At 44.6% G+C, this 23150-nt stretch overlaps 2 protein-coding genes across 9 annotated transcripts in view; both read right to left on the bottom strand.

The window, feature by feature from the left end:
• Positions 1-23150, bottom strand: part of LOC310705117 (uncharacterized protein) — a 134768-nt gene that overhangs the window by 98950 nt on the left and 12668 nt on the right. The gene's annotated exons all lie outside the window — the stretch shown is intronic.
• LOC310705076 (uncharacterized protein) overlaps positions 1-23150 on the bottom strand; it is a 55902-nt gene that overhangs the window by 23178 nt on the left and 9574 nt on the right. For 3 of the 8 annotated variants that reach the window (XR_014525175.1, XM_083499430.1, XM_083499431.1), the window contains exons 1-6: positions 8682-8921; positions 7559-7651; positions 6764-7180; positions 6486-6567; positions 6127-6209; positions 5228-5354 (exon numbers count right to left, since the gene is read on the bottom strand). The exons of 1 other annotated variant lie outside the window; for it this stretch is intronic. Coding sequence is in view for 4 of the 7 variants with exons in the window: in XM_083499430.1 (XP_083355556.1) it covers positions 5228-5354; positions 6127-6209; positions 6486-6567; positions 6764-7180 (709 nt within the window). In the remaining 3 variants the exon portion in view is untranslated. Of the gene's footprint in view, positions 1-5227; positions 5355-6126; positions 6210-6485; positions 6568-6763; positions 7181-7558; positions 7652-8681; positions 8931-23150 lie in introns of those variants that run through there. 4 more of the 8 variants (XR_014525174.1, XM_083499432.1, XM_083499433.1 and 1 more) reach the window with 3 other exon arrangements.

The raw sequence follows: 23150 nt of genomic DNA on the forward strand, positions 1-23150 counted from the left end.
AGCCCAAACTGAAGCGTTCCACAAGTAATCTTTTCCCAGATACTGAAGCATTTCTATATATATTTATACAAATCTATCTTTCTTTCCTTCCTTCCTTCCTTCCTATTTCAACAGGATTCAGTTCCATGAATGTTCCATGCTGTGTGCAAAAGGTGCTTTAAAGATAATCCTATTGCACTGCTGGAATGACTTGGGAATAGCCCAAACATTAACCCAATCAGAAATCTATGGCGCCAACTGTGGTGTTTGTACTGAGCCCCCAGTCATCTCACGGACTATTGAACCGTACTCCACTAATCCGCTGCCACCAACCAGTTGGCCAGTTAAAGCAAAATGGAATCCAGCATAGATGGGAATTTCCAGAAGGAATTTCCTTCTATTACAAAGACAAGAGGTTCAAACTAAGTAGCCTTCAGGATCTGGAAAAATTCTCCAGAAGATATGATAAAGAGTTGGGAAAAGTGGAGAAGGTAAGACCAGGACGGGACCAGTCTGAAGAGGAGAAAAGGAGAGGGGAAGAAGAGGAAGGGGAAGAAGAGGAGAAAGAAGAAGAGGGAGAATAGGAAGAAGAGGAAGAAGGGGATAATAATAGCAAGGACCCCCACATTTGATAGTAGACTTAAACAAACCAGAAAAAGGCTCTGAAAACACTTTCATAGAATGTGAATGGACTTAAAAATAAAAATAAAAGGCACAAAATCAAACCTGTCTTGTTTAAACGGAATTTAGATATAACCTGTTTACAGGAATCACATGTCGCAAGGAAATATAAGAGGATTTTAAGAACTAAAAGATTGGGGAAAGACTTTATTGCCTCAGACACAAACAAAAAAAGAGGGGTTGTATTGTACATAATGGAGAAATATGACCCAAAATTAATTTATAAAGATGAGGAGGGGAAAGTGCTGATAGTGCAAATTACGTTCCAGGGGGGAAAGGTAATCATTGTGGGAATCTACGCACCTAATGACAAAAAAGCCGACTTTTATTCGAAGCTCAATGAAACATTATCAGAATTTTTGGATCAGAGACTGATAGTAATGGGGGATTTCAACAGTGTGGTTATTCCAGATTTGGATAGATCAACGACAAGGCGAGACACAAATGAAGGTAAACTACCAAAAACATATTTTGATATATCAGACACTATGGGGCTAACAGATATTTGGAGACTTATAAATCTCGCAACAAACAAGTTCACATTCTTTCCAGGTCCAAATCCAAGCTTTGGTAGAAAAAATTACATTTGGACTTCTAATGAATTGGTGCCAAGAATTTCCAAAATTGAGATTCACCCAAGGACGTTATCAGAACATAATTCGTTATATTTGGAGTTAAAAGGAAAAGACCCTTCCTCATTCAGATGGAGGATGAATGAAAGTTTATTCAATGACCAAAAGATAGTAAATTAGGCAAAAGAGACAATTACAGAATAAGTGGAATTTAAACAAAGGAACACCCATTGAAACAGTATGGGATACACGCAAAGCTGTAATGAGAGGATTCCTGATCCAAAAGAACAGTTTTCAGAAAAGAGGAAGGGAGAAGAAGAAAGAAGAAATCCTGTCCCATCTCATGGAGAATGAGAGACTGCTGAAATAAAACCAAAAGATGAGCTAATAAGACAAAATATTAAATTGTTGCAGACTCAGTTCTCTATGTTGGTGAGTCAGGATGTAGAGTGGAAAACAAAAACAATGAGACAAAGGAATTTTGAATCCGCCAACAAAACTGGAAAATTATTGGCATGGCAATTAAAGGCAAGACAAAAACAAAACACAATTTGTAAGATAAGAGAGGCAGAAAACATTATTGAAAACCCCAAAGAAATTAGAAAGAGCTTTCTGAAATTTTATAAAGATTTGTATAAGACAGAGAAAGAAGATGGTAAGAAAATAGAAAATAGAAAAGTCATCAATTGCAGCAGATCCCCCCAGGAGAAAAGGAACAATTAAACCAGATAATTACAGAACAAGAAATTGAGAAGGCGATAAAGAGAATGAAGATAGGGAAAGCTCCAGGCCCTGACGGCATTCCGGAAAAATATTATAAGACACTAGGTGGACCATTATTACCTGTGCTGTGTGAGGTTATGAATAACATTTTGAAGGAAGGGAAAATTCGAAATACCTGGAAAGAGGCGTACATCACTTTAATCCCAATGAAAGATACAGATGGTTTGAGTGTTAAAAAATATAGATCTATTTCCTTATTGAACAATGACTATAAATTATTTGTGGATGTGCTGGCTGACAGATTAAAAAAACTTTTAAAGGAAGTAATACATAAAGATCAAGCTGGTTTCCTACCAGGGTGACAACTGAAGGACAATGTTAGGAACATAGTGGCTATAATTGAGTACTTGGTAGTCTAGAAATGATAAACAAGTGGCCTTGGTGTTCATTGATGCAAAGAAAGCATTTGATAATGTTTCATGGTGGTTTATGAAAGAAAACCTAAAAACAATGGGAATAGAAATGTTTTTGAAAGGTATTGAGGCTATATACTCAGAACAAAAAGCCAAATAAATAATAATTTGTCTGACAACTTTGAAATCTCTAAAGGTAGCAGGCAGGGTGTCCTTTGTCGCTCCTTTTGGAGGTAGTAAACAAGAATTTGAGAGAAGTGTCAGAAATCAGAGGTATTAAGGTGGGATCGAAAGAGTTTAAAGTAAAAGCGTTTGCTGATGATTTAGTTTTAACATTAGAAGACCCAAAGAACAGTGTACAAAAAGCCCTAGAGAAAATGGAGGAATTTGGAAAAGTTGCGGGATTCAAACTCTATAGAAATAAGACCAAAATGCTGGTAAAAAATATGAATAAAGAAGAGACAGAGGAATTGCAACACAGGACAGGAATTATGGTGGTTAAGAAAGTGAAATACCTTGGAATTTGGTTGACAGCAGGGGGGGAAATTGTATAAAGATAATTATGAAACCACATGGAGAGAGATTAAGAAGGATTTAGAAATTTGGAACAGTTTGAAATTATCCTTTTGGGGCAGAATATCGGTGATTAAGATGAACGTTTTACCTAGAATGTTATTCTTATTCCAAACAATTCCATTGATTAAAGGGACAGGACAATGTAGAGAATGGCAAAAAATAGTGTCAAGATTTGTCTGGCAGGGAAAGAAGCCGAGGAGCAAAATGAAAATGTTGATAGATGAAAAAGAAAGAGGTGGATTTGCCTTACCAGGTATGAATCTCCATTATGAAGCATCCTGTCTCGTATTGTTAAAGGAAAGGATAACATTGGAAAATACGGACCTATTGGATTTAGAAGGTCATGACAACAGGTACGGGTGGCACTCGTACCTGTGGTATGATAAGGTAAAAGTTCATAAAGGTTTTTTAAACCATGTGATCAGAAGGTCAATTTATGAAGTATGGGAAAGAAACAAATATTTATTGGAAAGGAAAACCCCATGGTGGATATCGCCAATAGAGGTACTGACAGTTAAAAAAGTAAATATGGAAGGAAGGTGAGCCACCTATGTGGAAATTATTAGAAAAATGGAACAAGGGTTAAAACTTAAACCATAAGAGTAAAGAGAGGGCATGTTTACAGGTTGGTTGCAATACCATCAGGTGAATGATATATTGAGTGAGGATAAAAGGAAAGCTGGGTTTAAGGATAAAAAAATCAAGATTTCAGTTAGAATTAGAGGAAGGCAGAGGTAGAATACTATCTAAGATATATGATTTGTTATTAGAATGGTTTCAAAAGTTGAAGAGGTGAAAGAAGCAATGATAAAATGGGATATAAATTTTAGGCATACTATTGAACTGGATGCATGGCTAAAATTATGGAACAAAAGTATGAAATTCACGGCGTGTACGGCTTTAAAAGAAAATTTAATGAAGATGATATATAGGTGGCATTTGACACCAGTAAAACTGGCGAAAATGTATAGGATGAGGGATAGGAAATGCTGGAAATGAAAAAAGGTGGATGGAGACTTCTATCATATGTGGTGGACTTGTGATAAAGTCAAGAATTTTTGGGAGTTGATCTATAATGAACTTAAGAAAGTACTTAAATATACCTTTCCCAAAAAACCTGAGGCTTTTTTGTTGGGTTTGATGGGGAAGGAGGCTAAGAAAAGAGACCAAAGGCTATTTATGTATGCCACAGCGGCAGCAAGGAATATATTGGCCCCAAACTGGAAATTACAATAAGTTCGCACCATCGTGGAGTAGCAGACGAAAATGATGACCTACACGGAATTAGCCAAACTGACTGGCAGGATTCGGGATCAGGAAGATCAGAGATTTCAGGAAAATTGGAGTAAATGTACTGTGTACTTAAAGGATAATTGTAAAAAATTTAAAAACCCTGGCAGGATTGAAATAACTCCTACAATGTATAAGACAGATACAAGGTTACAAATTAAAATATGCGACTGGAGAAAATAAGGGATACCTGCTGAAGGGAAGGAGGGAAGTCACAAGCTTGGCAGAGCTAAAAGTATATATGTGATTTAATGTATTGTAAAATGACTGTGTAAAGAAAACAATAAAAATTGATTGGTAAAAAAATAAAAATAAACTTAATGTTCTTTTTATATGGGATCAGATTATAATTATTTATGTTTCATGTTTATATATATGTTGGAAGCCGCCCAGAATGGCTGGAGGAACCCAGCCAGATGGGCAGGGTAGAAATAAAAAAATATTATTATTACTACAGTGGTACCTCGATTTAAGAACAGTACTCTTCTGGAAAATTTTAAGTTTCTTATTATTGTTGTTGTTGTTGCTGTTGTTATTATTATTATTAAGTTTGTAAACCGAGGTACCACTGTATCATCATCATCATTATCATCACCGCTACTTTTCCTGAGATTCAATAAGCCTAGCTCTTCTCTGGGGTGAATTTTGTTTGGCCCAGTCATGGCATCCCCTCCATCTCCAATGTCAGTCGTCTCTTTGGTCAATCCAAGACTGACAGGAGCAAAAACAGAAAACCTGCAGCTACTTATCTTTCTGAAGTTGACATTGAATATGGCCTGGGCAGTTCAGACCAGCCCAATCGTGGTAGAAAAAGGAATAATTTGAAGAAGATTGTTCAAAGAAAAAACTGTAATTTACTGTTTATTGTGGGGGTGTTAGGTTCCCAGGTGTTGCAGGGGGCGCTGTTGAGCTCTGTGAAAATATATGAGGTTGGTCACATAGAGGTATTTTTGTATTTCCAGGCAGATATGACGATCCCACAGGGAGTCTTACCAAGAGAGGCCACGATCCCACGATTCTCCTCCATGACGTCCTTATGCAGAGCTCTCTGGTCAGGATCCAGCAACGCCCACTCCTCGTCCGTGAAACGAACAGCGACATCTTCAAAGCACACTGGACCCTAAAAGAAAAAGGGAAATGTCCTCCTCTGAGACAGCAGAAATATGATCTGCTACACAATGCTCTGTTGTTTTCTTCCTGTAAATTGAGGTGTTGTTTAAATTGGATTGCTTTGCTGCACATTATATTTATGGATGCTTATTTGCTTTGCTGCACATTATATTTATGGATGCAATTTTATTCTGCATTTTAATTATGGGTGTTCGTCTTTGTGCAAATAGGTGGTACTCCACCTTGTGTTTTCAGGCCACTATTTGTTCTCATTTGTCCACTGCTTAGAAACCAATTTTTGCATTCAGTTATCAATCTAGAAATATAATAAGCCTCTTTTGGTCTTGGATTATCTAGCAGAGATTCCTGCAATGCAGGGGGTCTCCTGGCTCTGAGAGACAAGCAGGGAGGGTGGCTTCTAACAAAAGGAGAGGGAGCCACCGGTGACTCCTCCTTCTCCAGACTCACCTCTGCCTCTCGACCTTCCTCTCCCACTTGCCTCCTTCCTCTTCTGCCTCTGATTCTGCACTGCATTCTGCCACAGAGTCTCCCAGCTCACTAAGCCCTGTTTCCCCTTCAGCTTCTGACACCTCCTCTTCCCAGACTGCTCCCTCTTCTCCCTCTGACCGCTTATTCTTGTTCCACCTCCACTTCTTGGGCTCTGAGCCGACTTCCCTTCCTGGTTCCCCGGCTGCTTCCTCCCACCATTCCTCTGTGCCCAACCAGTCCATGACATTGCTCCATCCCTCGGCCTCTGTCCCCACAAGGCAGCTTCCCCTGACCTGATCTGGTTCCACAGCCGCTGCTTCCCTTCTGCCCCCATGAAAAGGCGGATCAGGAGGTCTTGCCGGCATCCTTCTGCCACCTGCAAGAGAAAAAAGGTAAGCAGGATGCCAGGAGTGCCTGCTTCTCTCACAGGTGAAACAGGGCATCTCTAACTACAGATGCGCCTTTGAGAAGGACTTACCTGCTGAGAGTATTTGGACGTTTGTGCCCATTTCGTATGTTTGTTGTGCAGAAATACATCTCCCCTCTTCTGGACCCCAACTGTCTCCCCCCAAAACAAGACGAAAAGAACCCTCAGATGAGTTGGGAAACCAACAGAATGAGACCAGTGGAGAAAAACCACCTTCCTCCTTACCCAGTGGCCTCTCTCTGGTGTCCAATGGAGGCCTCTCTGCCTCACAGGAATCCAGGTCCATTTCTGCAAAGAGATCCTTTCCCTGAGAAAGAAACAAGGATTCAAAACAGAGAATGGGGAGAAATACTAGAAAGAGAATGACAAAGACTTGAAGGGTACGAGATCTCATTCCATGGATGCCTTCCCAGAAAATGGATGGGCCATCAGCAGACCATTATGGGATGTTCTCTGTCCTGTGTGGAGCCCCTTGGGAGTATCCAGAGGAAAGTCTCTCTCACCTGCTTTCTCTGTTCCTGCTTCCTCTCCTCTGCCTGACTCAGGAGGAAACCTTCGGCCAGGGCCACCGCCTGGGAACTGGTCTCCGCTCCACAGTCCCTCACCCAGCTCTCCATCTCCAGGGGAAGGACAGCCAGGAACTGCTCCAAGATCACCAGGTCCAGCATCTCAGCTTTCGTGTGCCTTTCTGGCTTCAGCCACTGATGGTCAAGGTGGTAGAGTCGGCTGCAAACCTCTCGGGGTCCTTTGGCCTCCTGGCAGCAGAACTGCCTCAACTGCTGGCTCTGCACCTCTGAGCAGAGGGTGTCCTCCTCACCCAGGATCTTCTGCATAGAGTTTTCCCAGAACCCCCCACTGCTCCCAGTTTGGATGGCATGGCCTCTTCCTGCTCCAGGGCCAGCTGAGTCTCGCTCATCCATCTGAAGAAGAAGAAGAAGAAGAGTTTGGATTTGATATCCCGCCTTTCACTCCCCTTCAGGAGTCTCAAAGCGGCTAACATTCTCCTTCCCCTTCCTCCCCCACAACAAACACTCTGTGAGGTGAGTGGGGCTGAGAGACTTCACAGAAGTGTGACTGACCCAAGGTCACCCAGCAGCTGCATGTGGAGGAGCGGAGACACGAACCCGGTTTCCCAGATTACGTGACTACCGCTCTTAACCACTACACCACACTGGCTCTCAAGGAAGCCTCTGAGAGATCTCACCCCCCACCCCACCCCCACTCCCCTGCTTCTGTCACCTTTTCTGCAATATCTGCCACTCTCCAGACAGATTCCTAGGGTGAGGTCTCAAGGAAGCCTCTGTGCTCTCAGGAAGCCTCTGAGAGATCAGAAGGAACCCTTTGGTCTTCTGCCAAGTTCTGCCCGTCTAAATGAGAAGCTCTAGCAAATCCTACAAAGCAAATACATTGTTCTGTTACAGAATTTGTAGGACAGGGGGGGAAATGGTTCCCTGAGCAAGCATGGCTGAGTCTTGCTGGGAACCAGGGCTGGACTGCACCAGATCCCAGACCATGAGCTATCTTTCTGAAAAGAAAGAGGAGGAGGAAGAGGAGAAGAAATAAGTCTCTAGCCTTCTAGCAATGCAGAATGTGGAGGCAACTGAATGGATTTCTGTGAGATTAATCAACCTGGTTTCTCCATCCTTCCAGTCAATGCATGAAGTCAGAACCGAATGACAAGGGAGTCATTTGTATCTTGTGATAAATGGATGCTTTTCTCTAGTGGGGTCCTCACCCCGGGGGTCCTCATGGGTTGCTTCCCCCACCCCCACCCTCCCCCCACCCCACCCCCACTCCCCTGCTTCTGTCACCTTTTCTGCAATATCTGCCACTCTCCAGACAGATTCCTAGGGTGAGGTCTCTTTTTCTCTCTTCCGAGGGCCAGGAATGTATCTGGCCAACCCCCTGAGGGCCAAGTGGGCAGGGCCAAAGACATCTCCCTTGATTTTTTGTTGTTAGATAGCTTAACACAAACTGGTTTGCAATGCAGCAGCCAGACTATGGCCTGGGATCCCTCTCTTTATTCCTGGTCTCTCTTTTCTACTTTTCCTTCCTTACTCCCCGTTGTTGTTGTTTTTTTTTGGGGGGGGGGCTAGTCCACCTCCTCCTCCAGCTTTGGAAAACCATTTGCACATGTTTCCTCTGTTGTGCAATGAGGCTGAGCGATGTCACACAGAGTTAAAGTCCCAGGGACTCCTTTGTTTAAAGAAGGGAGATTTCGTGGGAGTCAGGGATCCTCTGATCTGCAGGAAGGAGAGCGTTGCATATCTGGCCCCTCCCTGGCAGGACCCTCTCCTCCCTGACTTGGGGTCCCCCCCCCCGCAGGAGCAGATCTGGCCCCCCAGGCACCCTCCCCTGCCCCAGCCCTGGGACCCCCCGTCTCCCCACTGAACCCTCTAGGGGGAGAGAGAGGAGACTCACCCTTAGCTGTCAACCTTCCCTTTTTTGCGGGAAATTCCCTTATTCCAGCGCCCTTTCCCGCTGCTTCCTGCTGCTATCCCGGATTGGTAGATAGGTGAGGCTGCTGATCCCTTATTTTCAAATCTGAAAGTTGACAGCTATGGACTCACCAGATCCCAGGAGGGGGCTGCGATTCGGCCCTTGCAGGAGAGACCCCAAAGCAAGGAAAGGACTGGGGAGGGAGGGGCCTTGGCTCTAGAGGACCTGCCCCCCCTTGCTTCCTGTCCTCTCTAGGAAGACAGCTCAGTTCCCCTTAACCCTTGCAAAGCCGAGTCCTCCCTCGCTCAGCCCTCTCTCAGATTTCCATTATTTCTTATGGATTCAGGGGGGCACCTGCCCCCCCCCCCGGCTACGCCAATGCCCAGATATCCTTTTGGGGGTGAGGCTCTTGGCTGGACTCTGAGCATCTCCCTCCCTTGGCCAGAAACCAGAGGAAGAGCCTGCAGGGAAAAGGGCTTTGCAGGAGGCAAGGAAGCTCCTCCTAGAATTCCGGAGTGGAGAGATAGGAGGGGATCCCAGGGTCATCTAGTCCAACCCGAAGCAAGAGGGGGCCGGGTCTAGTTCCCTAAACAGGCAGCCCTGTTTAATAGGTTATTGTATTTTAGCTTTTAATAACTATTGTATTTTAATATTTTGTTGGAAGCCGCCCAGAGTGGCTGGGAAACCCAGCCAGATGGGTGGGGTATAAATTATTGTTGTTGTTGTTGTTGTTGTTGTTGTTGTTGTTGTTGTTGTTGTTGTTGTTATTACTATTACTACTACTACTATTATTACTATTGACCAGGAGAGTGTTCTCCTTTCGAAAGAGGCAGGTGGAATCTCCACGGTTGCTAATAGCATAACGTTGAAAGTGCAGGGAAATATGGGGAGCCCTAGAGCATCTGCTTGGCATGCAGAATGTCCCATTGTCAGCCCCTGGCATCTCCTGCAAGGGCTGGATGAAATCCCTGCCTGAAACTCTGGGGAGCTGCCAGTCAGTGTAGACCAGGGGTCCTCAAACTATGTCCCGTGGGCCGAATCCAGCCCGTCAGCATTGTGAATCTGGCCTGTCCTGCCATTTCAGAATCCGCCAAGTGTCCGAGGCTGAAAGCATCTCACCGGCTGCTCAGTCAGTCCCCGTGAGGTAAACGCAACTGGTGTTGTGGCGGCTCTACCAATGAAAGGCCAGGTGTTTTCACCTGGGGACGGGGAGGTGTTGCCTTTTGGCTTGAAGAGCGAAGTTGAGGTTGGCAGAGGTAGGCAGGCTTGGGTCAATTCAGTTTTGTTACTTAGAGGTTTGCTTTAAAGGTGAGAGAAGGAAGTATAGTCCTGTTTCTGTGCATGGAGCAGCGGTCTTTCCACTCATGTGGTTTACATGCTCTGAAAGCTGGGATCTGTTTTGATATTTCAATTTTAAAAGGGTGGAGTGGAACCGGATATTGACCATCTTGTTAGCCTGGGGCAGGGGTCAGCAACCTTTTTCAGCAGTGGGCCAGTCCACTGTCCCTCAGACCATGTGGGGGGCCAGACTATATATTTTCTGGGGGAATGAACCAATTACTATACCCCACAAATAACCCAGAGGGGCATTTTAAATAAAAGGACACATTCTACTCATCTAAAAACACACTGATTCCCGAATTGTCCGCAGGCTGGATTGAGAAGCCGATTGGGCCGCATCCGCCCCCCAGGCCTTAGCTTGCCTACCCCTGGCCTGGGGAGCCACATTCTGGTTGAAGGAGGCCAGGATTGGCCCCCAAGGCTTGGGATGTCCCTCCTCCACTGCAGTAGGGCTTGGAATCCAGGAGAAAACTCTTGGAATAGTCTTGCCAGGTGCTCAGGGACGGACTCACCTGTCCCCATGTCCTTCTCTTTGCAGATGTGCTGCGGTTGCACATCCCTCCCTCAGGGGTGAGTATTGGGGAGAACAAGAGCAGGGACTCAGAGCTGCCCTCCTTGCCCCCCACTCTGCCCTCTCGGATGTGGAGAAGCCCTCCCTTCATGAGGAACTGACTTTTGCCTTTCAGCTGCTGGAGGAAGATCAGCTGTACCTGCTGGAGGTGATTCAGAACTGCCAGACAGCTCAGCTCAGGGGGCTCTGAACCCAGAACTGCTCCAAGCAGGAGGCGGCCAAAGCCATCCTGGTGAGTGATGGGTGGTGTGGGGGACTCCCATGGGGAATTGGGGGAGGGAGGGGCTTTGGGGGAGGGGTTGTCCGTCTGCCGGAGAGGAGGACCCTACTGGCCTAGGTTCACTATCCTGTTTGAAACGGGAATCATCTTAGGAACTTCCTGTGAACATCTGGGTCAGGAATGCTGTTCCTGGAATGAACAAACACACAAGAGGTAACCGGCTGTGCATTCACATAAACAATACTCTTCTATCTATTCTTATCACAATATCAAATGTTTGTCTTGTGCATAAACAACACATAAAGTGCAATAATACAGATGGAAGTTCTAATAAATCAGTTCATTCATAAAGACCAAATGTCTGCTAGTTTCTGTTCCACATATGTTCATAAAGTCCAAATTGGGGACTACCACAGTTCCACATTGTTGACAAGGTGTGATGGCCTGGGATTCGGACTCGGATGCTGAACCTGAGGGATCCCAGCCTGCACAGGATTCCCCGCCTCCAGAACCAGCTGAGCCAGGGCTGGGACATGAGCCTGAAGGGTCCTCACCTGTGCTGGATCCTCAGGTGCAGGCACCAGCTGAGTCTGCTCTGGCTCCTGAGGTGATGGAGGGCCCATTGCTCGCAGGTGCTCCACTCTCAGCCCCATCAGAGGAAGCTGAGGTTGCCTCTGGGTCCGGTAACCCTCCAGCCACTCCCGAGCTGCAGAGGCTCAGGGATAGAGAGGCGAGTCACCAGAGGATCAGGGACGTCCTATGCCTCAGGGCAGATAAAAGCCGGCAAGCCCCAGTCCCAAGTTGTGGGAGCAACATTGCTGGTTGCTAGTTCCTGCCTGAGCTCCTGACTGGCCCTGGTTACCTGCTTGCAAGCCTGTTCTGAACTTCACCCAACTCCCTGCCCTGCACCCAGCTTCAGCTACTACAGATTGCCTCCACGTTGCATCTTTGACCACGGACTGGTCTTGGACCTCGCCTCTGGGGTAACCCACAGGACTGTAGCCTTATTGGACTTTACCGACTTGAGGGGTCTGTGTTGCTCCCGGACGGGAGGAAGGAAGTCACTGAGGTTGATTCAAAGAAAGAGTTTATTCTGCTCTCCGGATAGCAGAAGGCACTTGTGTGGTCAGTCCACAGCAAGTCCAAAGAAATGAGAGATTCCATGCAGTATATATATCCTCCAGGCACCCTCTCCCCCCTTCCCCAGGAATCCAGCCACGTCAGCTTATACATGCAGGTTGACATCACAGATGTTCTTGCTCCGGTACTCTTAACCATAAAAGATAAAAGGGTTTTCCTTCCTGTACTCCTGACCATAAAAGCGTATTCCTGTTCCTATACTCTTATCCTGGAGCAAAAGGTCACCAACTCTAAGAACACACTCTGGTGCTGTTCCCAGACTAGGTCTGTGCGTCAGAGTGTGGTCAGGATGTAAGATAAGACCCAGACGTGCCATCCCTGCTCCACTGGAACAGCCAAGGCAATCCTTGCCGTCACAGACTGATAAAGGAGGGGCTCTGAACACTTGTTTATACAACCAGGTTTTTGTTTATACATTGACTCAAAGCTCAAGCTAAGGAAAAATAGGGATTTTGGTGCCCGTTTCAAACTGCCTGCACAGTCAGTTGGGAAACCCATTCCTTCAGGACCAGCAGAGTTTGCTCCTGCCACACCCACATTCCCCCTTCATTGGGGTGCGTTCAGGAGGAACCAGAAGCCATGTCTGACCAGGCGGCTACGCTGGTGGCATTGGCTCAGGGAAACCAGGTCTTGACCCACACCGTTCAGCAGCTAAGCAGTGCAGTTACAGCGCTTCAGCAGCGTTTGGATGCCTTACCAGCTCCTGGGGCCGATGCCCCAGCTTCTGGCAAGTACCCAGTGGCCCTGCCGGAGAAATTCAATGGGTCCCCAGCCAGCTTTCCCATGTTTCTTGCCCAGACCAAGCTGTATATTCAGGGGCGAGCCCGGAATTTCCCCGATGACCGCACCAAGGTGCACTTCCTGGACAGCTTGCTGAAGGACCGGGCAGCCAAGTGGGCATTGCCGCTGCTCCAGCAAGACTCTCCCTTGCTGACAGACTATACAGCATTTGGCAACCATCTGGAAACCATGTTCGGCAGCCCTCAGAAGGGGAGTCAAGCCAATCGGGCGATTCGGCGGCTGAAACAGGAGAAGTCCATAGTAGCCGCCTACGCCACAGAATTTCAGCTGTTGGCACAGGACTTGTCCTGGAATGACTCCGCCCTTCAGGACCAGTATCTCAAGGGGCTTTAGGATGAGATACTGGACCAGCTGGCCATGAGGGACACCCTCATTCAACGGAGACTGCAGATAGACGATCGGTTGGAGGACCGTCGCCAGGCTCAGGACCGCCAGCACTCCTGGCTCCCGTCCTTCCCAGCAGTCCCACGGCCACAGCCAAGTCGCTGGAGGAGCCAATGCAGCTTGGGGCAGCGCGGCCTCGCCTCTCCCCCTCGGAGAAGACTCGGCGTCTGGAGAGGGGAACCTGTGTCTCTACTGCAGCGGGAGTGGACACTATGCCCAATCCTGTCCCGAGAAAACGCCGGCCACAGGGAAATGGCCAACCCCAGTAGCCGTTGGCCCAGGCTACCTGGGGTCGCAGACATCGCATGATTGGCCCTCACCAGTGGAATTGCAACACCTCATGGTTCTTTTTTTTTTAAATTCTTTTTATTGAATTCCTTTTATACACACAACAAGAAAAAACAAATACATTCATACTAAAAAGAAAAAAGGAAAAAAAAGAAGTGAGAAAAGAAAAAAAAATCAAATAAGGTAAAAAAGAGGGGAGACAAAAAACTACAACAAAGAACGTAAAAACAACGACTTCCTTCCCTACTGATTTCGGGTATTTACTTTCAATAGTTTCATTTTTACCGCTGGTATATTATTTTTAGTTTGCACATCGGAAGTTTTAAAACAGACCTGCTGTATTTGGTAAGTTTTTAAAATTACCTTCAAAATAAACCATAAATTTGTTCCAATCCTCTTTTAGCTTTGTATTTTTGTGATTTCTAATTCTTTGTGTCAATCTTGCCAATTCAATAAAGTCGTATAGTTTTAATTGCCAATCCCTCACCGTTGGGAGATTTGTGCTTTTCCAATTTTGAGCGATTAGCATCCTGGCCGCTGCTGTTGAATATTGAAATAGAGTTTTATCTTTCTCCTGAATTTCTTTCCCGACCATCCCTAGTAAAAAGGCCTCTGGGTTTTTGGGGAATGTGTATCTAAATATCTTTTTTAACTCATTATATATCTGGTCCCAAAATTTTTTGATTTCCTCACATGTCCACCACATATGTATAAAATTGCCTTCTTTTGTTTTACATTTCCAGCAAGCCTTGTCTGCAGTTTTGTACATTCTACTCAGTTTTTCTGGTGTTAGGTACCATCTGTAAATCATCTTTTCCAAATTTTCCCTAATTGCAGCGCTTGCCGTAAATTTTAATCCCTCACTCCACAATTTTGACCATTTTTCGTATTCTATATTATGCCCCAGATCTATCGCCCATTTGACCATAACTTCTTTGATCTCTTCATCTTTAGTTTCCCATTCCAGTAGTATATTGTACATCTTAGATAATATCTTCGATTTACTTTCAATTACTTCAATCTGAAATTTCGACTTCTTTTCATTCATTCCTGTTTTTTTATCTTCTGTCCATTTTGCATTAATTTGATGATACTGTATCCAGCCCGTCAACTTGTCCTTTAATTCTTCATATGGTCTTAGTTTCCAGCTGTCTTGGGATCTTACTAGTAGATCTTCATATGTCAATTTTCGCTCTTCCATATTTGTTTTTTTAATTGATAAGATATCTGTTGGGGATAGCCACCAGGGTGTTCTCCATTCCAGCAGTTTCTTATTTTTTCCCCAGACTTCATACAAAGGACCTCTAATGATATGGCTCGAAAACCTTTTGTGTACTTTTTCTTTATTTGACCAGAGGTAGGCATGCCAACTGAATCTATTGTCGGCCCCTTCCAGGTCTAATAAGTCCGTGTCCTCTAAAGTTATCCAGTCTTTAACCCAGCAAAGACAAGCCGCTTCGTAATATAATTTTAAATCAGGTACTGCCAGTCCTCCTCTCTCCTTTCGGTCTGTTAGTAATTTGAATCTGATCCTTGGCCTTCTTCCCTGCCATATGAATCTTGAAAGAGTCTTCTGCCAGTCCTTAAATATTTTAGTCCCTCTGATAACAGGTATGTTTTGAAATAGGAACAGCATCTTAGGGAGTATGTTCATTTTTATTGCTTCCATCCTGCCCAGCCACGAAAGGTTTACCCTGTTCCAAACATCCAAGTCCTTTTTCACTTTGTTCCATGTTGGCGTATAGTTGTCTTCAATTAAATTTATGTTTTTGGGTGTAAGCCAGATTCCTAAATATTTTATTTTTTTAGCCACTTTGATTCCATATTGTCTCTCTAATCTTTCCTTCGCATCATTTCTCAGGTTCTTCGTCAACATTTTTGTTTTGGTTTTGTTCAGCTTGAAGCCCGATATTTTGCCGTACTCCTCCATAATCTCCAATACTTTGCCCATGCTTTCTTGCGGCTCTTCTAGGGATAACATCAGGTCGTCCGCATAAGCTTTTAATTTATACTCTTTAAATCCTATTTTAATCCCCTTTATCTCTGTTTTTGACCTTATTTTGTTCGCCAGGACTTCCAAAGCTAAAATGAACAAGAGCGGGGAGAGGGGGCATCCCTGCCTTGTTCCTTTCTCTATTTTGAATCTATTCGTAAGGTTGTTGTTTATTATCAATTTGGCATGTTGGTTTGAATATATTGCTTGTATTCCTTTCAAGAATTCACCCTCAATCCCTGCCTTTTCCATCGATTTTAGTAGAAACCCCCAGGAGACGTTATCGAACGCCTTTTCTGCGTCTATAAAAATCAGGGACGCCGGTATATTATTGTTAATCTCCAAATATTCAATTAGATTAATGACATGCCTCACATTATCTTTCAGAAATCTATTTGGGAGGAAACCCGCTTGATCTTTGTGAATTAACTTTATTAAACATTTTTTCAGTCTGTTCGCCATGATGTCCGCATATATTTTGTAATCATTATTTAGTAACGATATTGGCCTGTAATTCTTCATGTTCGATTTGTCCGTGTCTGGTTTAGGGATTAATGTTATAAAAGCTTCCCTCCATGATTCGGGTATTTTCCCTCCTCTTAGAATATTATTCATGGTGTCACAGAGTACTTGTGCTAGTTGACCTCCCAAAACTTTGTAATATTTGGCCGATAACCCGTCCGGGCCTGGTGCTTTTCCCAATTTCATTTTTTTAACCGCATCCTCAATCTCCTCCATACTAATAGGTCTATTTAATTGGGTTCTTTCTTCTTCTGTAACAGTTTTCCCTATGCAGTTCTCTAAATATTACAACACCTCATGGTTCTGGTGCATCTATACCCCCTGGCGGGCCCTGGATTCTCACCCATGTTCTGGTAGATTCAGGGCCAACCCGCTCCTATATGGACTCTGCCTTCGCTGCCCATCATCAGGTGCCACTCCAGGACAAGCCAGAACCGGTACAGGTGGAGGCAATTGACGGACGGCTCCTGCGCTCGGGGACCGTTACTCAGGAGACTCAGCCCTTGGTTCTGTGTCACCAGCAGCACCGGGAGGTGCGCACCTTGGACATTGCCACAATGCCCCGGTTTCCCCTGGTGCTCGGGATGGACTGGCTGGAGTCTCACAATGTTCAGATCGACTGGGTCAATTAGACTGTGCGCTTCCCAAACCCGTGTCCCCATGCTCGGTCTGAGATGCTAGTGGCCACCCCCACAGGGGAAGCTGCGTCAATGCTCCCCGCTGATTACCAGGAGTACCAAGAAGTGCTCAATGAACACTTGGTCTTTCAACTGCGGCATAGACCTCCAGCCCAGGGTGCCCCTGCCTCTGAGCCGCCTATACTCTCTTATGGAACCAAAGCACTAAGCCTTGCAGGACTTCCTTCGCAAGAGCCTGGAGGGCGGGTTCATTCGGCCCTCTACCACGCCCAGCGCTGCTCCAGTTCTCTTCGTTAAGAAGTGTAGGGAGCTTTGTCCCTGCCATGATTACCGGGCCCTGAATAAGATTACCATACCAGACCAGTATCCCTTGCCCCTTATTGCAGAGTTGCTGGAACAGGTGCAAGGGGCGCAGATGTTCACCAAGATGGACCTTCGGGGGGCCTACAATTTGATTTGGATCCGAGCCGGGGATGAGTGGAAGACAGCATTTGGGACCCGGTATGGGCAGTTTGAATACCTGGTAATGCCTTTCGGGTTGTGCAATGCGCCTGCCTTGTTCCAACAGTACATCAACCACGTGTTCCAGGACTTGCTAGACAAGTATGTGGTGGTGTACCTAGATGACATTCTGATTTACTCCCACGACCCAGCTCGCCACGAGGGTCATGTCCAGTCCATGTTGCAGCGCTTGTGGGGGCAATGCCTATATGCTAAGCTTGGCAAGTGAAAGTTCCACCAGTGGTCAGTGGACTTCCTCGGTCACCAACTCTCCCCTGATGCGGTGCAGATGGATCCTGGGAAGGTAGCAGCAGTTCGGGAATGAGCAGCACCCCGGAACCGCAAGAACCTATCATCACCACAAGGGGCCATTATTCTGAGGGGCCATTATTCTGACTGCCTTTTCTGTGATGTATGTATGATGTTTCTGGGGGTGTTCTTGAACTCCAGGGCAGGCAATTTAAAATGTCTCTATTTAGGGCTTGCATGCATGGCTCGGGGTCCTCCTCCTCTCTCCCGCGTGTGGGGGAGCACCCTGTTGCAACAGTTAATAAAGAAAAGGCTTACTAGCTGCTTTGCTTCTCAATATTCTCTGGTTGGTCTCAGTTATTTTCTCCTACCAATAGAGAACCTACAAAAGGACTGTATATGGGCCCTTGGGTACCCCATAAGAAAAAAGGAGCAGGTTTTTTCCCTTATATCACCTGCAATCATGTGTAGTGGGTTAGCAATTTACTCCTCTGGTTACTGGATATGTGGCTACTATGTCACATGCCCGTTTACTATCCTAGGCTTGGAAAGTGTAAGAATGGACGTCAGCCTTATCTCTTCCGCTCTGGTGTGCTGTTGCACTGTTCTTTGTCTCCCTGTCTGTTGCTGAAGAAGAGAGAGGGCACCATTACGATCTGTTCGGTGTTGTCTGCAAATGTGATGAGCATCCCCTCAGTTCCTTCATCCATGTCATTTATCAAGATGTTGAACAACAACGGGCCCAGGACAGAACCCTGCAGCACCCCTCTGGTCACTTTTCCCCAGGAACCATGAAGGAGTTCTCTTTGGGATCGGTCCATCAAATCCACCTAACAGTTACCTCATTCAGTCTCATTTTACCAGCATCCTCACATAAATATCACAGAGGACTTTGTCAAAAGCCTTACTGAAATCAAAATACACAATTTCCACAGCAGGCCCCTGATCAACAAAGTTTATAACTCCATCCAAGAAAAGAAAAGAAAAGAAAAGAAAAGAAAAGAAAAGAAAAGAAAAGAAAAGGAGAGATTTCTCTGGCTTGTATTGTTTTTGAGAAAGCCATGCTTTCATCCTTTGTGTTTATATTGTAAAATCTTCAGATGAAGGGCAAATAAATTTAAAAAAGCATAAATGAGGATATTGACAAGCTGGAACTTGTGCAAAGGAAGGAGATTTATGTATTTATTTAATTTGTAAATCACCTGACCAGTGGTGCCGACTTAAATAAAATATTGGTGGGCGCCAGGTAAGTCCCGCCTTGCACTATCAATCACATGATGCATGCACACCATTTGAATGGCAATGTCTATAATGGCAGTGACTTTTTAAAAAATATTTTGAGCCCGTAGTTCAATTTCCCAGCAGCTCCCCTTGCCCCAGAGAACACTTCTAGCATTCCATCTCCTCTACCTGTGGCATTGTTCAGCAGTGGGGAAAGTGACCTCTTCACACCAGATGTCCATTTGGTATGGCCCTATCCAGGTTTGTCTTTCATTTGTTCTCCTATGTGTGTTGCCAGTAGAAGCCAAAATTCTGAGGGTACTCTAGGTGGCGCAGAAAGCACCTAGAAGCTCCCTAGTGGTTGAAGTGCCGATCAAACTTCCGTTTTGTGCTCTATTAATTCCAATTAGGAGTACTGGGGGTGGTTCAGATTCTGGGGCAGTGCTTTTGGCCAGCAGAGGGAATCACAGGGCCAGCCTACTTTCCCTTTAAAGGAAACTTGGGTCTCCAGCTGTTTTTGCACTAGAACTCCCATCATCCCTAGCTGAAAGGAGCAATGGGGAGGGATGATGGAAACTATCGTCCCGGGAGCTGCTGGGGACCCAAGTTTGGGAAAGAATCCTTTAAAGCAACTTTTGTGTTTGGCCTGCAAAGATGGGAGCTGTCCACATTTGTATTTTCTTGTATTTTGTTTTTCTCATGACCTTTGCGCGGTTTTTAAAAATTTCTTAAAAGGGCAAATTGATAGCAAAATTGTCTGGTAAGTTGCGGAAGAATAAAAGGTTGCATTTGAAAAAAACACAAAGAAAACCTAGGGCGTCGCCTCAAATATTTTATGGGGGGGCAAAGACCCCTAGGAATTTAAGAGTGGCTGTATTCCCTACACCCACATGTCTCAGAATGCTTAGAATATAAAAACACAACATAAAAACACATCACATGTTAAAATAGTATTAGATGTCAATAAGAAAAAGGCCTGGTTAAAAAGGTGTGGATTTGCCTGGCTCCTAAAGCTGTATATTGGTTTTTCCAACCTTTGTATGGATTCTTTGATGGGAAGTGAGAGAGGAGCTCTTCCTGAAACTCTTTCCACATTCCACACACTGATAGGGTTTTGCCCCTGTATGAATTCTTTGATGGGAAGTGAAATTGGACCTCCTACTGAAGCTCTTTCCACATTCCACACACTGATAGGGTTTCTCCCCTGTATGAATTCTTTGATGGTAAGTGAGATGGGAGCTATTCCTGAAGCTCTTTCCACATTCCACACACTGATAGGGTTTCTCCCCTGTATGAATTCTCTGATGCTTAGTGAGATCGGAGCTCTGACTGAAGCTCTTTCCACATTCCACACACTGATAGGGTTTCTCCCCTGTATGAATTCTCTGATGCCTAGTGAAACTGGAGCTATCAGTGAAGCTCTTTCCACATTCCACACACTGATACGGTTTCTCCCCTGTATGAATTCTGTGATGGGAAGTGAGAGAGGAGCTATCTGTGAAGCTCTTTCCACATTCCACACACTGATAGGGTTTCTCCCCTGTATGAATTCTTTGATGGGAAATGAGAGAGGAGCTCTTCCTAAAGCTCTTTCCACATTCCACACACTGATAGGGTTTCTCCCCTGTATGAATTCTGTGATGGGAAGTGAGATGGGAGCTCTTCCTGAAGCTCTTTCCACATACAAAGCACTGAAAGGGTTTCCCCCCTGTATGAATTCTTTGGTTGGAAGTGAGAGAGGAGCTCTTCCTGAAGCTCTTTCCACATTCCGCACACTGATAGACTTTCTTTCCAATGATATTTTGTTGATGGGAAGTGGAATGGGAGTTTTGACTGCAGCTTTCTCCACACTCCAAATTTTTACATGGCTTCTCCTCCCTGGGGATTTTATCGTGGTCACCTTTGTTCTCAATTTCCGATTCATCACAATCTGCAATGGAGACAAAAAGGGATTGGAGCCTTAGAAACAAATGGAGAAGAACTCAAGGGAGTTGGGTGTGTGTTCATTACCTGTGTTGTTTGTCATTGACCAACATATTTATTATGAGATTCTGATGCGTTGTTGAATGTTGCTTTGTTTGATTTAAAGTAGTAGTCAAAATTGTGGAAGGCTTGGAAAAAAGTCTCGTTCTTCTTTTGGAGTAATTATAAATTTGTATATCAATGGAAAGACAATTTGATCAAGAATGCAATCAAGAATGCAATCCAACGAAGTTTTTTCAATTACCCATATTCTATCAAACCATATAGCCAAATAACCAGGAAAAGGAAGCACAACTTGCTTACGTTGACTTTTGTCAGTGTCTTATGTGATTGCTATCAAGTTGGTCATTTAGTGAGGTTGAAAAACATAATCAAATTTTAAAAATGGCACAAAGAGTTGACTGGTCACCCAGAATGTGATGTAAAATTGTATTATTAAGTGAACAAGGCTACAGTTATGAAGAAATTAGATGAAAGATTGGGAAAAACTAAACCAAAGCTGGCCTTTCTATATTTTTGAAGAGGTATAAAGAGACTCAGTCACTACAAAATCAGACTGGTAAAGGCAGGAAATGTTGGGAAAGAAACATTCTGCATAGAAACAGTAAAGATGTTTGTACCTTTAAGAACAGTTTCTGTAAGCTCTGTGTAAATTGGGTACAGCTGGCCATGACTACAATAGGAGAAAAGCTGCAGTTTGAACCTGCCTGAAGGAAAAACACCCACAAGCTTTGCTGTTTGTTGTTTTATAATAAAACCTTTATTTAATTTGGTTTTACACCAGTCTTGTGGTGTCACAGTCTCTGTCATCTGCCACCAGTGGAAAATCCCCTTGTAACAGGTTATGGGCCCAGTCCTGAGTGGGCAGAGACAGAACATGAAAATAACCCAGAGACTAGAAGCAACTCAGCGTTTCTCAAGCAGCTGGCTGTGTGGAGGCGCCGGCAGAGTTTTTGTTTGAGACCAGGAGCCGAACAATTCTTCAAGCCACGTGTGAGTAAAGACTGAGTGGAAAGCTGAAAGCTGGATGGAGCCATGGCTGGACTTGGACTTGGAGCTGGAGCTCAAGGGGGAGCTTCATATTTTCCAGTAGAGAAACTGGGAGAGTCCAATTATATGTCATGGAGTTTACAGATGCAGGTATTTTTAAAGAAAGAACAATGTTGGACTGTTATTGTTAACCCTCCTGTAAAAGAGGAGGAGGATGAAGAAGTAGATGAAGCAGACCAAAGGCTGGAGGACAAAGCCTATGCCAATCTAATTTTGAGTTTAGAAAAGTCTCAGTTATCTCATGTGTGAGACCTTGAAACAGCAAGTGAGATCTGGAAAGCACTGAAAGCAATACACATTAGCAACACTGCTGGCAGCAAAATTACTCTGAGAGCTCTGTACCGAGCCAGACTAAGTGAGGGTGAATGTGTTTCAAAACACCTTCAAAGAATGCATGATTTATTTTCACAGTTAAATGAACTTGGGGAACATTTTTCTGAGCGGAGAAAGGTTTATATTGTGCTGTCTTCACTTCCTGAGTCATGGAATAATTTAGTGATGACACTGGAGGCAATTCCAGAAAGCCAATTAATGATGCATTTCTTAACTGGGCATTTGCTTGATGAGGAGGAAAGACGCCATGAGAGGAAGGTGACAATCCCTCACCGTAACTCCGGAAATGGGAGGCAGTCCAGTAAAAGATGTGCAACTGATGAGGGGCGGCAACATAAAGAGGTTGTAGATCACAGAGAGGAAGCAGTTTTCACAGTCAGAAAATGCTATTGTTGTAGGTCAACCAAGCATTTAGCCGACTGTTCTGTGTCTGGGGGAGAAAACACAAGAAAAGGGCAGCTTGCATTTGCTGGGAAGCGAGGAGACAGGAAGAGTCGAGTCTAGTATGTTTCTGCAGCAGTTCGAGGCACCAGTCACGACGCTGGACAGGACTGGATTTTAGACTCAGCAGTGACAAACATTTTTGTTAAGTCTGCATAAGCCCTTGTAGAAAAGCAACCTTGTAAATCTGTAAATGTAGTACTAGCTGATGGAACAGTGCATGAGTCAGCTGGAAAGGGTAGTACCAAATTTACCAATGTTTTATGTGTACCAAGTTTAGAAATTAATTTGCTTTCAGTTACAAGTCTTGTTAAGCAGGGGTTTATGGTAACCTTCTCTGGGTCAGGATGTAAAATAGAGAAAGCTGGAAAAGTGGTTACACTAAAAAATGGTTTATTTGTTTTGAAAGACCAGCTAATAAGTGAGTCTGGGGCATGTGTTAAAGCCTGTAATAGAGTCTTGCATGATGAGTGCCAGCATCTGTGGCCTCGTCATTTGGGGCATGCCAATTTCCGCAGTATTGCAAAAATGCCAGAATTAAGTAAGGGAATTAAAATGAAAAAATGTTCAGTTTTTCTGGACTGCAATACTTGCAAGGAGTCTAAAAGTAAGCAGGGATCTTATCCTGAAAGTAATAGAATTAGCAAGAAGCCATTTGCTTTAGTACACTCAGACCTTTGTGGGCCATTTGCAGAATCCGAAGGAGGAGCAAAGTTTTTTCTGGTTCTTGTGGATGATTATAGCCGGTATACTTGGGTATACTTGTTAAAACACA

This window comes from Podarcis liolepis, assembly GCF_965112155.1.
Source record: "Podarcis liolepis genome assembly, chromosome: 4".
Classification (NCBI taxonomy): Eukaryota; Metazoa; Chordata; class Lepidosauria; order Squamata; family Lacertidae; genus Podarcis; species Podarcis liolepis.